The sequence below is a fragment of the Phaseolus vulgaris genome, chromosome 9 (genome assembly GCF_000499845.2).
Source record: "Phaseolus vulgaris cultivar G19833 chromosome 9, P. vulgaris v2.0, whole genome shotgun sequence".
Lineage (NCBI taxonomy): Eukaryota > Viridiplantae > Streptophyta > Magnoliopsida > Fabales > Fabaceae > Phaseolus > Phaseolus vulgaris.
This window is the reverse complement of record NC_023751.2, coordinates 1,344,731-1,360,743: the sequence shown is the minus strand read 5'-3', so window position 1 is coordinate 1,360,743 and position 16,013 is coordinate 1,344,731. Positions and strand designations below refer to the sequence as shown.

The 16,013-nt window shown below is 33.4% G+C and overlaps 1 protein-coding gene and 1 long non-coding RNA gene across 4 annotated transcripts; both read left to right on the top strand.

Moving 5' to 3' along the window:
- The first annotated feature begins 1,121 nt into the window (after positions 1-1,121).
- On the top strand, positions 1,122-8,680 carry LOC137820155 (AT-rich interactive domain-containing protein 5). Of its 3 annotated transcripts, none has more exons than XM_068624016.1 (14): positions 1,122-1,521; positions 1,716-2,072; positions 2,153-2,286; positions 2,436-2,475; positions 3,520-3,572; positions 5,088-5,133; positions 5,544-5,636; positions 6,345-6,467; positions 6,590-6,641; positions 6,713-6,788; positions 7,380-7,446; positions 7,564-7,614; positions 8,191-8,283; positions 8,413-8,680. In XM_068624016.1, the coding sequence occupies exons 2-14, from the start codon at positions 1,746-1,748 to the stop codon at positions 8,515-8,517; spliced, it is 1,260 nt and encodes a 419-aa protein (XP_068480117.1). In that variant the 5' UTR covers positions 1,122-1,521; positions 1,716-1,745; the 3' UTR covers positions 8,518-8,680. The 3 variants fall into 3 exon arrangements, with proteins under 3 accessions (XP_068480117.1, XP_068480116.1, XP_068480118.1); XM_068624015.1 differs by having other exon boundaries at positions 1,132-1,521; positions 1,694-2,072; XM_068624017.1 differs by having other exon boundaries at positions 1,144-1,521; positions 1,827-2,072.
- Positions 8,681-9,876: 1,196 nt separating this feature from the next.
- Positions 9,877-15,508, top strand: LOC137820154 (uncharacterized). The gene is made up of 2 exons (XR_011082552.1): positions 9,877-10,002; positions 14,805-15,508. It is a non-coding gene; the product is annotated as an uncharacterized lncRNA (long non-coding RNA).
- Positions 15,509-16,013: the final 505 nt, after the last annotated feature.

Genomic DNA, 16,013 nt, shown 5'->3' with positions numbered 1-16,013 from the left:
TTTTTCTAAACGGATTTAAAACCTATGAGACTCGGACACTTCTGTTAAATGACGTATCCGTGTTGGACACATGTATCAGTGTCGACACTCGTACGACACTTATCGGTGAAGTGTTTAATTAAAAAAATATTTGTTAGATTTTTAAAAATTCTAACACGGTTCTAACACAATTTTAAAAGGTTTAAATACAATAATTTTCTAAAAATTCAATTTTATTGTATAAATTTTTGTTATGATTATAAAAATAAGAAACAAATTCTTTTGAACCAGTCATGAAAAATATTTTTCTGTTCCCAAAAGAATCTGAAATATACTTTTGCACATAAATATTTATTTTCAATTTATATATAAATCCGTATCCTCATGTCCTACATTTTAGAAATTATATATATCTGTGTCTGTATCCTAATCGTATCAGTGTCTACATAATTTAAAAGAGTAGTATTAATAAATGCGTGTTTAATTTAGCGTTAACAATCTCAATACTTATCAGACGTAAAAGATGAAAGTTACTAAAAATAAATTTAACAGTAAAAGATATCTTTATATTTAACTGATTTGTGAGGTGAAATCAAATATAACTTAATAAAATCAAATAGTAATTAGTTACTTATGAGTATTTAAATGAAGAGATTGAACCTTATGCATTAATTATTAATTAAAAAAAAGTAGTAGTGAAATTAATGCAACCCTGAGTTTGGTTTATTATTTGCTGCCTTTTGCTTTTTGACTACAGCTGAAGTTGGAAGCAAAGAAAATGGATCAGAGATGGCGATATGATCCTTTGCATCTGTCTAGAAAAACTTCTGAAAAAGTGGGAGAAAGGAATAGAGATTACTTTAAATTTTAAACGTTTTATAGAAAATACGTTGAACTTTAATTTTTACTCAATTTTAAAATTATTATTTTATAAATACGATAATCAATTTTAGTTTTGTCTTAATTCATTTTTAATTTTATTGTTTTAGAAAAGTATGTTTTCTATTATTAGTTTAACTCTCCAACTCAATAGAAGATATTACTTGTAGAGAAAGTAAATACTATTTTATGTGTTATTTAAAGAAAATGAATTTATGTTGACTTGTAAAATATATTATTATTATTATTATCCAAATATGTGGAAAGAAAGATGGAGAAAGGGGTAAGACAGTCTTTTGACATGGAGGAAACAAAACGATTGCAGTAGTAGAGAGTGGGTGAGTCGAGGAGTGGAGGTGGAGGTGAAGGTCTTTAACTTAACCGGCGTTTGTATAATTGCGGCTGAACCCCCGTTGAACGGTTACCGGAGGCGGCATAAGGGAGCAAATTGTGGATGTGAATTTTGATTTTCATCATAACTTCGTGTGGCGTTTGTGCTTCTGCTCCATTCCTTCCAATTCCGTTTCTAATTTCATATCTAAAATAGGAACACGCTCATCTCCACACTTCCCATTTCCTCATCTGCAATTTCCATTTCCGATACCGAACCCTACATTTTTGCCTTGTGGTGGATCAGTTTCGCTATTCCTCGCTCCAATTAAGGTACGCTGCTTTTACTTCCAGCGTGTTTGCTTCGCCATGACTGTGAATCGTGTCCGTTACACACTATTTTGGCTTAGGGCAAGGATTTTCGTCCCTTTTCTCCATAGCCATTTCGCATTCCTTTGTTGTAAGTGTTGAATGAGTCACGAGATAATGCTGATTATATATTTAGTGTTTACGCGGAGTGTATGTAGGATTGCTGTGTGCAAATATAAGGTTGTGAGATGGAGGATGGTGAGAAACCCACGGGTAATTCCCATGGCATTTCTGATATGGATGTTGTTGATGCGGCTTTGCATGTCCAGCATGTGGTGTCTTCCCCTACTAGCAATTCCCCTGCTCAGCAACAGCAGGATCAAGTAATGCTCGAACAGGGTGATGATAACAAAAACGGGGATTCTGATCCTAGTAATGTGCCAGAGACCAGTGTTATTAGCGAGAATCAGTTTGAGCTAGAAGATTCCAAGACCGTTTCGCACCATGAACTGATCACTCCTAAGCCTAAAGAAAAGAACATTAGAGAAATGAAGAATGTGCTAAATGATACTGAGGTACTTACTTCCAGTAAGATGGCAGAGTTTTTTGTTATTTCTCTTTTGTAGATTGTATTTATCTTGCCTTTCATCCACAGATGACTGAGTATGATGAGTATGGCACACCTCTGGACCGAGATACATTTATGAAAGAGATTGAGAATTTCTACAGAGAGCGGTCCTTGGAATTTAAGCCTCCTAAGTTTTATGGAGAGCCACTAAATTGCCTTAAGTATGTATAATCCCCTGTGACGCAAGGGTGTAACCCCTTTCTCATAAGCATTCTAAAGGCTAGTTTAAGTTGGCCTGACCTCCTCCTTAATATTTGAATGTGTTACTCTACTGTTCTGATAGTGGATTCCTTACTTCCATGGGCTGCAGGTTGTGGAGAGCTGTTATCAGACTAGGTGGCTATGATGTGGTACGGATTAGTCTTATGTGTTATTTTTGACAGATCATCTCTTTGAATGGATATGGGCCATGGCTGTAATTCTTGTATTACATTACTTACTTCTAACTCAAGGTTGTTGTTAATGCTATCGCTAATAACTCTATCCCATTCATACCTTGTGTAAGATAAAAGGGTCGTTTTCACTTAATCTAGATTTAAACATTTTACTAAATGTCAGATGAGGGATCAATATGATTTCCCATGTTTGATGGCTTTGCTGATACCTCAGATATACTGTAGTTATGCCTTCAATAGTGCTGTTTGTTATGTTTTCCCATGTTTGATGTCTGAGCTAGTTTTTGGTATTCTCAATGCTCTGCTCAAATGATTGGGTAGACAGTACTTGTAGCACAGATAGAACCGATGTTGTGGAAGTCAAACATTTTTTGACTTGGTCCTCAGCCCTCTTGTCAAGTTTTCAAAGAGCTAATCATTTAGGATTTGTCATTTATCTAATAAAATCTTTTTAAAATTTTGAAGGATATGGTAGGGCTAAGTTCAAATAGTTGTGGTCTGACTTGTGGAGACGCAGTAACAGCTTTGGCCTGTGATTTGGTCTTGTACTTCTATAGTGTCATGAGACCAGCCCACATTTTTTTTGTTCTGGAACTTTATTTTGATTGACTTAATTTATTTTATAAATTTTGGAACAGGAGACATATCATTACATGTTTAGATTATCTGACATTTGGGTTGCTTCTTGCCGGGCTCTAGATATCATGTTTAGAATGAAAGAGAACGAGACATAGGATGAATTTCATTTGTTAGAATTATGCAGTCGAACATATATTTATCTTAAGAGACCAATACAAGCATAATTACATTACATTATACAATCACTCGAATTAATCATAATTAAGTATATCATATGTCATATAATATGCTGTATTTCCAATTATTTCTATCAACATCCATAAGTTTTATTTCAGTTGGTGCTGAAATGTTTTAGGCCCTTTGTCAGTTATTCATTACTAATATCTGACAAAGTTGATCTTATTGATTGGTTATATGTAGGTAACTGGCTCCAAGTTGTGGCGACAAGTAGGAGAGTCTTTCAACCCCCCAAAGTAATTATTGTTTTCTAGTTCTTGTTGTTAAACTTTTATAGCCTCATCATATTGTATTTTTTCTATTTACTGTCACTGATGAATTCTTTATAGTTTTTTCTGAGTTGTTTATCTGTTTCTTATTAACATGGGCAATTTAATTTCTAAAACATCAAATGCTTAATTGTTTTTTTGACCCCCCCCCCCCCCCCCCCCAGGTTCAAATACGGAATAGTTCAACAACCAATAAATGTAAAAGTTGCTCTTAACAGACTACTTATCCTTAGTAACCTTGTGACAGGCCTCAATCCGAAAAAGTTATTTTAATTACAAAATCTAGTCCTCAATCCATAAATAGGCCACCTGAAAAGACAAATCTCTTTTCAGATTGTCTCATGTTTGCTATATGATTCTTGAGTGGCAACAACTTTGCTAGCCTTCTTCCTTGCTATAAATGGTTCATCAAGGTCATTGATTGCAGAAACTTGGTCTGTACTGAATATTCAATACTATTTTGTTTCCTCTTAGTGCCAGCCGCAAACACTTGTTCTCCCCTTGTACCAGATTGTTGTCCACTTCTTTGTCCTCAGGGTGCGGGACTTGTTTAACTATAATGTTAGAACTGGGTAAATTAGGAATAAAATTTGGTATGCAGTATTTCCTCCCTTAGGTATGACTCTACCAACTGTAGTCTAGCCCTTGCATGTCCCAACATTATGGTCTAATTGCCACATCTCTTGTACCTGACTATGGAATCTTGGTTAAGAAATTTATGTCGATTTCTTGCTTCATCATTAGTCTTTTTCCATTGCTTTCCTAGTCTTCCGTATGGTGGATTAGTGGGCTGAAAATCAATTGCGGACCATAATTTTGGTCCATTATAGGACAAATTATGTAAGTTACCATTTGATTATTGCCATACTTGCCAACTGCTACTATTAAAATCCATTCTTCCAGCATTGATATTCTCTGCTACTGTATACTTGTGTGTTTTGGTCCATTGATTACATCCACCAAGAATGGTCCCCTTTGTCAAATGCCTTTTTTCACTATCTGGTGATATATCCCATGCCTAATCTTGTGGGAAAACCCTTGGAAATTGAGTATTTGGTTGCTGTTTTCATTGTTAGCAAACCCCAAGTAGTTTGGTATATGGATATCCTTTTGAGTTTCATGTCCTGAGGTATAATTTTATCTTAAGTTCCTTTAATTTTTATCTTATAAATTGTTTCTTTTATATAAATATTATTCGATCCTATGTGGCATATGTAGTATCAAATAATCAAATGGATTTCTAATATGGAATTCCATTGCCATGTCTGTTAAATATTTGATGGTAACTTAAAAGATGGCCCATTTGCTTAATTTTAAAAGGGGACTTGATTGGCTTGAATAATATTATGGGGACCAAAATAAAATATCTGTGCCATACTAAGGGGACCAAAATCCTAAAGCCAAAAATAAAAATTCTTTTTAAGCAATTCATTTTAAAAAATATCCCTTTGCTCACTATTATATTGAATTTTTTTCTTGCAGGACATGTACTACAGTCTCATGGACATTTAGAATCTTTTATGAGAAGGTAAATGATGGAGTGAACATATCTCTAATTATTAGAAAGACTTCATCTTCGTTATTGTAATAATTGATAAATTAGAGTGGACTTGTACTTTTGATGATTGGAATTGGCCAATATTTTTTTTTTCTGAAATAACTAATGAGCATCAGTTTTAGGTTGAATATGTCTATTTCATGTCTTTAAATGTAAAAGAAGATAAGAACTGTGTATCAATTATCCGATGTCTGCTTCTCCTTTCCACTGCATGTGTTGTCTTTGCAGCAGGACTGGATGCGAGTTGAACTAAAACCAAGATTTGCCATCATTACCTGCTTTTCTGCCTTAAACTATTTCTGCTGTGATTTTTTTTTTGCCTTTTTAGTCTCATGTATGATCTGCTGCTTTCCTTTTTCCTGAACTGAAAATTTGGACAGGCACTTTTAGAGTACGAAAAGCATAAGAGAGAGACTGGGGAGCTACAGCTCCCTGTTGGATCATTCCATCAATCTTCAAATGTGGAAAAAGAGGTTTGTATAATGTTTTTTTTTTTCCTTGTGTTCCTTGATTTCATGCTCACAAGATTACTTTTAGTATATGTTTTCATTTGTCATGTGAACTTGAATAAAGCTCCTTCTTTTGTTAGTTATGCTCCTGTTTTGATAGAGACACAAAAGTTGAGGTGTGAAGTGTGTACTGGATTTGAACAAAATGGCTGCTGGAATGAAAACATTAGGCTTTTACGGTTGTGTATGAAACAAAAGAAATATTCTAATGTCCTGGGTTTTTTGTTGAGTAGAATTAATTAGGAAATTAGGAAACCAATGATGGGGTTTTTTTTATCTGTTGATGTGGCTAATAACTTTTGAACTGTACCATTATAAAGAAGAAATAGAAACAAAAAAAAAAAAATTGGCACATAAGTTATCCATTAACAGAAGCTAACCTATCATACTAATTTAAGAAAATGTAAAGGAGAAACCAAAATAGTTGCCAACAATGCCGAAAATTGCAACCATTGTTGGTGATGCTGTCAAACTGATCCTCCAATTTCGAAAGTCCTCAATCTGTGACGTCTAGTCTAGGGATCATAAGAGGTGGTCGGTTGCTGCTGGTTCTCTACAACAAATGATAAGCAACTACGAAAAAGAGTATTTGAAACATGACTTGGAAGCATGTAACAACATTTCAACCTCTACCATTTGTTGTATATATCAAATAATGAGTTTCTTTTTCAGACTACTGTCTACCAGGCTCCAGGATCAGGTAGAGCACGAAGGGATGCTGCAGCCCGTGCAATGCAAGGTTGGCATACTCAGCGCCTTCTTGGATATGGTGAGGTTGCTGAGCCAGCTACTAAGGTCTGTAGAGACCTTTAAAATTTACATTCTTATCCTTTTGTATCATTTAATTATTCATCGAGTTGTAACTCTCTCTTATAGCAATCTTTTCACTACTGGAGTGTTTGTATTTTCGTGCACAGGACAAGAACTTCAGTTCCACACCAAAGCGTGAAAAGAACCTAAAAAGCATTGGTATGCTCACTACTAACATCACCGACTTTCTCTGAATTGTTATCTCATTTATTTATGCATCAATGAATTAGGTATGATTAATAAACAGAGGACGCAGGCTGGTTTGGACCATGCTGAGAAAGCTGCAAATATTGAAGGAGATAGACAGTTAAGTTTCTGGTCTTTTCTGTTAGTTGAGCTGTAGTCCTGTGCATTGATTCATGATCTCTGTATCAAGGTTGGCTTCTCCATCCACGATCTTTCAATTCATGGTATTGGCAACCCACCACTTGATATTGAAGCAACAATTGCTATTTAGTAAATTACTTTTTGCTGTTACACAATCAATAAATGCGACTTTTTCTATAAGATTCATCGGTTTCCAGCAAAATAAAATAAGGAATTAACCAGGACAAGTTGGGGCATTTTAATGATACTACCCTATACATATCTTATTCGAGTCCTTGGAGACATATGCATCCTTTTTCCCCTAAAGATTTATAAATCTATGTCTTTCCTAGCAAAGGTTTTCTGAGCCAAAACACAGACAAACATACAGAGTGAATATATACTGGGAGATCCTTTTGGCATTTTCTCTATGTCAGGGAGGATTCCTCTTATATTTACTGATTCCCCAATCAATTCAGTCACTTAAAATCCCTACTTTCAATCTGATAAAGATACATATGCTCACTGATAGTTGTTTGAAGTTTCAGCTTGTATATTAAATCAAGGCTAATCAAGTTTTTCATCTATTAGATTGATCACAGCAGTGGTGGACATTGGACCCCCAGCTGACTGGGTGAAGATCAATGTACGGGAAACTGTAAGTCAGTTTGATCTTATCTAATTTACGTTCTTTTTTTTTGTATCAGAATGCTAAGTTTCTATCCTATCAATAGAATTTAATAATTTTTTTACCGTTTTCTGTATCTATGTTCAGAAAGATTGTTTCGAGGTGTATGCCCTAGTTCCCGGGCTCCTTCGTGAGGAGGTAAGCACCGTAGTTATTTTTGTCCGGAAAAACTGGCATGATATTTGGGTAGTTTATTCTGTTGGGTGAAACATATTAAAGTTTAACTGTCGAAGTCGTACTCCTTAGTTATCTAACAATCCACTTGATAAAAATAATTATTCATTCCTTCAATTTATAAAATTGTAGCACAGATTGTTTCTTAAGCGTAACTGTATAAAATGGGATGTACAATCATATTTTATAATGTCTACTACTGCTGTTTTTTTGGATGCCTTATTGTGACGAGGGAAATTCTTGCCAACATAGCTTTATAAATGTTTGGTGATAATTTGACTTCGTTTGTCGTGTCAAAAATAATATCTACTTATATATAATGATTGCAGAAGATTATGTGTGAGCAATAATGTATTAACCCTTAATTTTATGAAAAGCTCCGAGATCATAGCCCATTAAAAAATCCAACTTCTAAAGAGTGGACGCAACCTTGTTTGCTCATTTTAGAAACAAACTCACTTTAAATGAGTATTTTGCTGTGTCATTGATTATGGCTTCTGAGTTCTACTTTTATTGTTTATTTTGTTATAACAAATCCAGGTGCGAGTCCAATCAGATCCAGTTGGACGTCTGGTTATAACTGGTCTGCCAGAACACATTGATAATCCATGGGGAATTACCCCCTTCAAAAAGGTAAAGTACCTTTTCTTAACAGGGATCTTGGTATATTGCTGTTTTCAGGAGGATATTATGACGTTGAGAGTAAGTTAGGACGTAGCATCTTAGCTGAAAGTGATCGACTGAAATTTGCTGTTTTTTCAGGTAGTGAACTTACCTGCAAGAATTGATCCGCTTCAGACATCCGCTGTCGTTAGTTTGCATGGTCGACTATTTGTACGGGTTCCTTTTGAGCAGGGAGCTGTATGAATGTTCCTCCCTTGAATAGTTGATTTATCAAATCTCCTCTTAAGGTGTTAAAATTAAACAATCAGGGCGAGTTTATGCTTGCAAATACTCTAGCCCTGTTGGGTTAGTCGAAACTACCACCTAAATTACCATTTTTTTAGGTAAAAATACCCAATTTCTCTAATAGTGTGCTAGAGTTTTCCCATCAAATGCCTTATTATCCATATACCAAAAAATGCACATTTTACCTTTTTTTAGTTATGTGCTGCCGCATTTCTAACTCTAACTAGAGTCCAAGTAGTGGAGGACTTGTTCAAAAGCACATCGCATAGGAAAAAGCTAAATGATCGATATTTGAAAGTACACAATATACTTAACGTCTTCCACTTGCGTGTGGATGGGGACAGAATATGTATTTACTGTTACGCACCGATCCACATGTAGTACTCCTTAACTCTGCTCAAGGTTTAAATCGTCTCTCTAAAGATTTTGGTTCATTTTCCAGCGTGTCTTTTTGTCGTAGACACTGCGTAGAAAACTATTTTAGTACAACTCTTCAGAAATAATTAACGTTTTTTCACAAGATTAAGATACGAGGAGTGTTGATAATACATCACTCTCCGCTACCCTTTCCAATGCATTGTCATTCGTTCAAACTTATTCAAAGTTAAAAAATTAGAATAGGTTCATTAAATAAAAGAATATCACAAAAAGTATAGTTTTAATCAATAAAGAATGTGTAAGAAATTTTGTTAAGAATTATAATAAATAATTTGATAAAATAATTTTATTCGAATGTCTTTTATCCTTTTCATTCAACTTCTTTAAATAATTTATGCAATTGTCTGAATGTTCACCTAATATTGATTGTAGGTGTTTTTTTAACGTAAATATAAATAATGATATAAACTAATTTTCATAAATAGTGAATAAGAAATCTAAACTAATTTCACTGTCTAATATAATTTATAAATTACTGTTGAATTAATTGAAATTTTAATTTTATCATTTTTTATTCTTGATTCCAAATGTCATTAAAGGACGATCTTTAAGTCCGTGGACCTCACTTATAAGTTATAATAAACCCCTCTTTTTAATATTCACATAATCATAATCAATTTACAAACTTGGTTGGCTAAAGTGTAGCGGTCTTAATCATAGATTTGTAGCGGTCTTCTATTTAAAAGCCTATCATTTAACCTATTTAAAGGCTTTACTTGATCTGATCCTCCCTGCACCCAATCAATTCTGACTAGCACTCAATTGTTTGTGTGAAATGTCCATAACACTCTTAATGATCTACGTGAAATGACCATAACACTCTTAATAAAGTAAAATTAGGTTACATGCACCCAACAGCCAACACAGAGTGTCGTTCATTGTTTCTTGTGCACATTCTCTTTTAGAGCCTTACACGCGCGCAAGCGTTGTTCAGGCAATGCTTTTGAGCCACTTTGATGGCAACAGAGAATGAAGGTACCAGAGAAAGAGACGCGTCGCAGAACGGTGAGTTTTTCCGTTTTTTTTTTGTTTTGGATATTTTTGTTTGTAACTGTGTTATAAGTTCTGGATATAAACATGCACCACACATGAGCTAATCTTCCGGATTAGAAAATTCAGAATTTGTTTATTGGGTGTTTTTTTTCTCTATCAATGATATTCTATCTCTGCCCTCAATGGTTAATGCATTTGGAAGTATATAAATGATAATATAAATATTTTAGAATGAAAAACAAGTGCTCTGGTTTTATGGATACCTTTTAATGTTGATTTTACTTGTATTCTTTAAATTAGTTTGGTTTAATGGTTTTAATTCATTAAAAGTAACAAAATCATCACACTGTAAAAAAAAAAACATTTCACTTCCGGATATGTATATCCAGAAGCATGATAGTGCCTTCTGGGTAAAAATGACCGTAGTCAAATAGTGCTAGTTTCAGATGCCAATGTCCATAGGCAAAACTAACACTTCCAGATACCAATATCCGTTGGCAAAACTGACACTTTCGAATGTTAGTATCCGTAGGCAAATCTGTCACTTCCAGATGCCAATATCCACAGGAAAATATGTCACTTCCGGATATTGACATCCATAAGCAAAAATGTGAAAATGACAAAATGGGATTTTAAAACTTTTGTTAGGTGCCAGTCAAAATTGATTGGGTGCAGGAAGCAATTGCCTTTAGTAAAAGAGGTTAGATATGGGCTTTTTAAAAACTCGTTTTCTTAAGTAGACCCGACAAACCACCTCATTGATACATAATAATATTTAATAAATATATTAACATTTAATATATTGTATAGTTATATTTAACAACTGAAATTATATCTTGCTTGAGAAAATTTTAATATTTATAAAACGCAATTCTTTTATGTGAACTTTAACTACTTTCAATATAATAATTGTTAATCATAGTAATACCTATTGATTTATTTAATCATAGGTTAATTGGTGTATTTAAAAATTCAATACGCAACAAGTCTTTGAAAAGGTTAAGAAAAACTTATTTAAGATTCATTACTGAACACAATATGATAAAAACATCATATCTATTAGTGTCAACATGATATAATAATTTTAAGACAAATGCTCCTGTACCATATCAATTCTGCACTTAACCTATTGAAAATAACAAAAACGTACTTTTAAAATGACGAAAATAACCTTAAGAAAAAGAAGGATTTTAATAAAAGTTATTTCTAGAATCTTTTATCCGAAATATTTAATCCAGAATACATTTTTGAATTCTATCAATTTTTAACCATAATACATTTTTAATTTTTTGTTATGAATTTTTTTATCTAAAATGTATTTTTTTTTAATTATATTTACTATTTTTAAATCAAGAATAAGGGTAATTTTGGAAATTTTGAAAAATATATGGTGCAAGTTAGAATTGATATGGAGAAGGAAGGAATGGCCTCATTTTAACGTATCACTTATTTTATTTTTCTTGCTCTAATATATTTCTTATTCTAGGGAGAACTAAGTTAAATTCAATAGAATAGGGTAAATTTTCTTTGTATATATAATCTTAAGATATAATTAAATTGTAATGGTGAACTAAATATTAAAATTATTTTAACCATAATATTAATTTCACAAAACCTTTATAATCTTTTTTTGTAATTTTAAGAAAAAGTAACTATACAAGCAAAATATAATTTTGTTGATATTAATTTATATCATCTTTTTTTAATCAACATATTATATAATATTATTTATAATTGTCGTGACAAATTTAAATTATATTATTTTTTAAAATATTAAAGTTAAATCATTAGTAGTTCAATATTTTAAAAACATTAATTACAATTTTAAAATCTTGTATAAAACTTTTATAATATAAACATGTATATAAATGAAACACAATATTGGATAATTTAGTTAAAATTGTATCTTTACAATTTTCATAATTTGCAAAAAAAAAAAAGTGTAAATTAAAATTCAACCTTTAGAAAACTATACAAAGTTTTAATGAAAAGTCATCTAAACGTCATTAATATTATATCCTACCATTATTTAGTTTGATATTTTATATACATAAAACACTAGATATGATAAATTGTTATTGTCATACCATATCATATCATTATTTTATTATATTCTATTCTCTTATAGTATCAAATCATATCCACCAAATGAGTAATAAAAGTGAAATAAGATCTGAAAAAGGCCATTAATAAAATTAACTTAACACACAAGATCGAAATAAACAAAACAGATGATGACACAGGAGAAACCAGGGCGGCAGGGATTTTGTGCAATGCAGGCTAGTCTACCATAGTGAATGCACACTTATTTAAAAGGACAAATAATAAAAATTCAACATCCATTGACTGTTTGTGACATTATATGTAACCACAACATCCTCGCTATATTTTGGTAGTGAATGATCTCTACACTACAATACAATAAACTATCTCAGTTCAATCTGATGCACCAGAATCAAGCACACAAGGGAAACTCTTGCTACTACATTCAGAATGAGCAAGTAGAAAGTCAAATCTATTTCGACATCTAATTTGTATAGCTTTAGTGTATATTCAGTCAGCTGCAGAAGTAGTGCCAACTACCAAGTGCAAAGCCAGTGTACACCAGTGACCCCAAGAAACTGGAGCAACAAAACAAGAAAGTCTCTATGCCGACAAACATCACGAACTAATGGAGACAATGATTAAACATGAGTAACCCCAACAGTACTAAGTAGCTTCGTATCACAAGGATGACAAAATTGCCAGTGTTCACAAGACCCGGCTCAGACTGCCCCCATTTGACATTCAAATAAACACATTCTCCTCTCACTGAGGTAACTAAGGTTTTGTGATATTTAATTCTGCTACTGAGGGATATCCGGCTCTAAATAGCAAATATTTTTTTGATTCATTGCTAGCCATCCAAAAGGAGCAACATAGAGGAACTGTTGCACAATTTCACCTCCAATAAATTTCTACCAAGGGGGATCAAATGTTGGTAGATTTCCAATTCACAGTTGAACTTGAAGAACAGAGTGAAAAAAATAGGAAATCAAATATCATTGGCATGCAAACAGCTTATTTTGCAAAGTGTAGATTGAGATCACAATATTATATCAAAGGGTTCTCTAAAAATGACAGTTGGCAAGTTTCAATGCCGCAAGCTGTGAAGCATCAATATGGACACCGAACACAATGGACTAATGCTAAAAATATAAAACACCAAGAAACTGCAGAGACATATATTTAACCAACATAAAAAAAAACTAAATTGAGATTTAAGATTGATATGTTCATCTTCTAAAACAAACTTTTAAAAGCTTTAAAATTTTCATAAGGGATGAAAATCACAAAGGTGAATGACAAAAGCACCCTTGTTGGCAACCACGTGTTGGAGGAGAGTTACCCTCAACCACAGAAGACAAAGGCACAGCTGGCAACAACAGAAATCAGTGACAATTGAAACTAACACAAATACAGATGTTGACGACCACGACAATGGAACAGAGCACTGACTAACATCCACGACAAAAACAAGGTTTTGTGCACAAAGATGTTTGTTCTCAATGGAAGAAGGGTAATGTGCTTCATAATATTTTAAATGATTTCAAATTTTAAATAAGTTTAATATCAATAATATAATATAAGTTTATTTTAGAAAAGTTGTGATAGAAGTGTCTGAAGAGTGTCTGTCTATCCAAGAGTAGATATCACTTTCTAAGAAATGTTGAAAAAATGTTTTTTAATTGGTGTGGTATGATGAGATTCCGGCCAGAGAATCAAGAATTGGATCTTGCCACTTGCAAGCTTCACAACTCAAGTCAAGACACAAAGACGAGAAAGAGTGAAGAACAATCACCTAGATCGGGTGGTTATTGGATTGGGTAGCTTGCAGTTTGTATGCTTATGGAAGGGTAAGGATGGCTGAAAGGTTAGGTAAGGTTTAGGTCAGATCTTGGAAGAATCTTGGAGACAAGAATTGGTGAGGATTTGCGCAAGCTAAGGTCAAGATAGGTAAGGTGTATAAGGTTGGAGATTGGATTCTTTTAAGGTTCTTTGGTTGGGTATCGTTGTGGAATGTATGAGGAAAAGAATGGTGTAGGTTTCTTGAATTATAACGGTGATTTGGTGGTCTAAAAGGGGAAAGGTCAAATGGTCTTATTGCTTGACTTCTTGGAGTATTTGGTTAGGTTTCTTGGTTCTTGGCTATGTGTATGATGGTGGCCAAATCTTGGTCTACGCTACTTGTTAATTTGTTTTTTAAGGAAAGAAAAGTAAGAACATGAATGGAAACAAGAAAAGGAAATTGGGAACCTCGCCATAACATTGGCTTCCTCTTGAAGTCAAAAGAAGGAGACGAACTTGATCTCCTCAAGATCTTCCACCTTGGATAAGCTAAAGAACAGCACCAAGAGAACTGTCACTTGAACACTATGAAAGGACTATAAACTCTTTAGAGAAAGAAGAAAACTAACAATCTTCTCAAACTCAAACACTCGAGTGAGTATTGAATTCAAGTCAAGTTACATTACAAAGCTAACTTGTGTTACGTTACATAGGCCTTTGGCTCTGAGGGATGCGGGACTTGATTCCCTTCTCTAAAGAAGCCCTAGGAGTGTTTGGATGTCACTCCTTCCTTATTCTGCCCAAGAACTAGCTAACCCTCTATCCAAACAAGTTGGATGTACACTTAGCTATCCTATGCCAATATTCACACAATCTTTATTACATGGTTGATTTTCTACTATATTTTTACAGCATTTATATTCTTCATCTTGTGTTTTAGTCACATCTCTTCCAAGTTATCCCTGATGTGAAGACTACATTTTCAGGACCGCATAATGGTAGATAAGTTGTGTCAAGACCATGTCCAAGAAGTGGTGCCTAAACATGTCCGAGAACTACTGGGGCCTGAGAATGTCCTAACTTGCCAGCATGTCATTCTGAATGGATGAATGTAATTTAAAGGCTAAGAGCACGAAATTCAGAAAGCAAAGTAGAGGAATGGTTGTAATTAAGTCGGTTGTGTGGATTTTGAAGAATAGAGTTACTTTGTACACTTAGTTTTTGGGAGCAATTATCCCATTATATCTCGTGGTTTTAGATCATAGAATCTATCAAATTACACATAAAATGATAAAAGGAAATGTCTGTACTAATAATTGATGAATGTTTAAATTTCCACATGAAGGAAGAATTGAGAAACTAAGTTACTGAAGTGAAAAGCTCCATCACTCAAGGGAAATTAGATGAAGAGAGCAATGCAAAACGGTGCTTAAGTCAGAATTCACCACAGCTAAGCTAGAAAATGAGTACAGATTCGTGTATATGACACCTGAGCAAGAAATTTCTTTCTCAAGCAAAATAAATCCATGAGACAAAAAGTGTTAGTTATAAAGCCAACCACATGGGGGCAGTTGGTTAGTTGATTTATTTTTCCATCAAAGCAAAATTTTGAGCATGATTCTCTCTCTGTTATCTTCTCACATTTAGTCAAATTCTTCATCAATTTTATAGTAGGAGTTGAATCATCTAATCTTTTGTATATAGCTGACCTAATTTATGTTCGATACAATTTTTTCTATGCTTTTAATTCTACCTGGCTTGATCAACCAAACATTTATGAAAATAAATGTGTTGTGTTGCAAATCATATTTACAGTTTAGATATGAAGTACAACTTGTTGAATATTAATTTCTAGGAATAGAATTACGGTTTTTCAGGACTCAAATCCTCTTCTGTTGTGCTGATTTCTATAATTGGGTTTTTTAAGGGATCAGACATCTGAAAGTAGGAATCAAGCCCATTAAGGAATTAAGTTTTGAGAACACTGAGAGAATTGAATTGGCAAAATGATAGAAATAAGGATGAGAGTTTCTTCTTTACATGATGAAAATGTTTAACTCCAACAACGTTCTTCCATAAATTATTTTTTTAATTCCAACTGTTTGATAAAATGATGCCACAAAGAGTTCTATTTGCACTTGTCTTTTCATAGATACATGTTTCTATTAATGCACTTACTTTAATCAGTGAATTTG

What these genes read in the sequence shown, in the direction of transcription:
- LOC137820155 (XM_068624016.1), top strand. Translation starts at nt 1,746, where the DNA reads ATGGAGGATGGTGAGAAACCCACGGGTAATTCCCATGGCATTTCTGAT. An exon ending in TTAGAATCTTTTATGAGAAG is followed by an intron (nt 5,134 to 5,543) that starts GTAAATGATGGA and finishes AAATTTGGACAG; the next exon opens with GCACTTTTAGAGTACGAAAA. An exon ending in AATATTGAAGGAGATAGACA is followed by an intron (nt 6,789 to 7,379) that starts GTTAAGTTTCTG and finishes TTCATCTATTAG; the next exon opens with ATTGATCACAGCAGTGGTGG.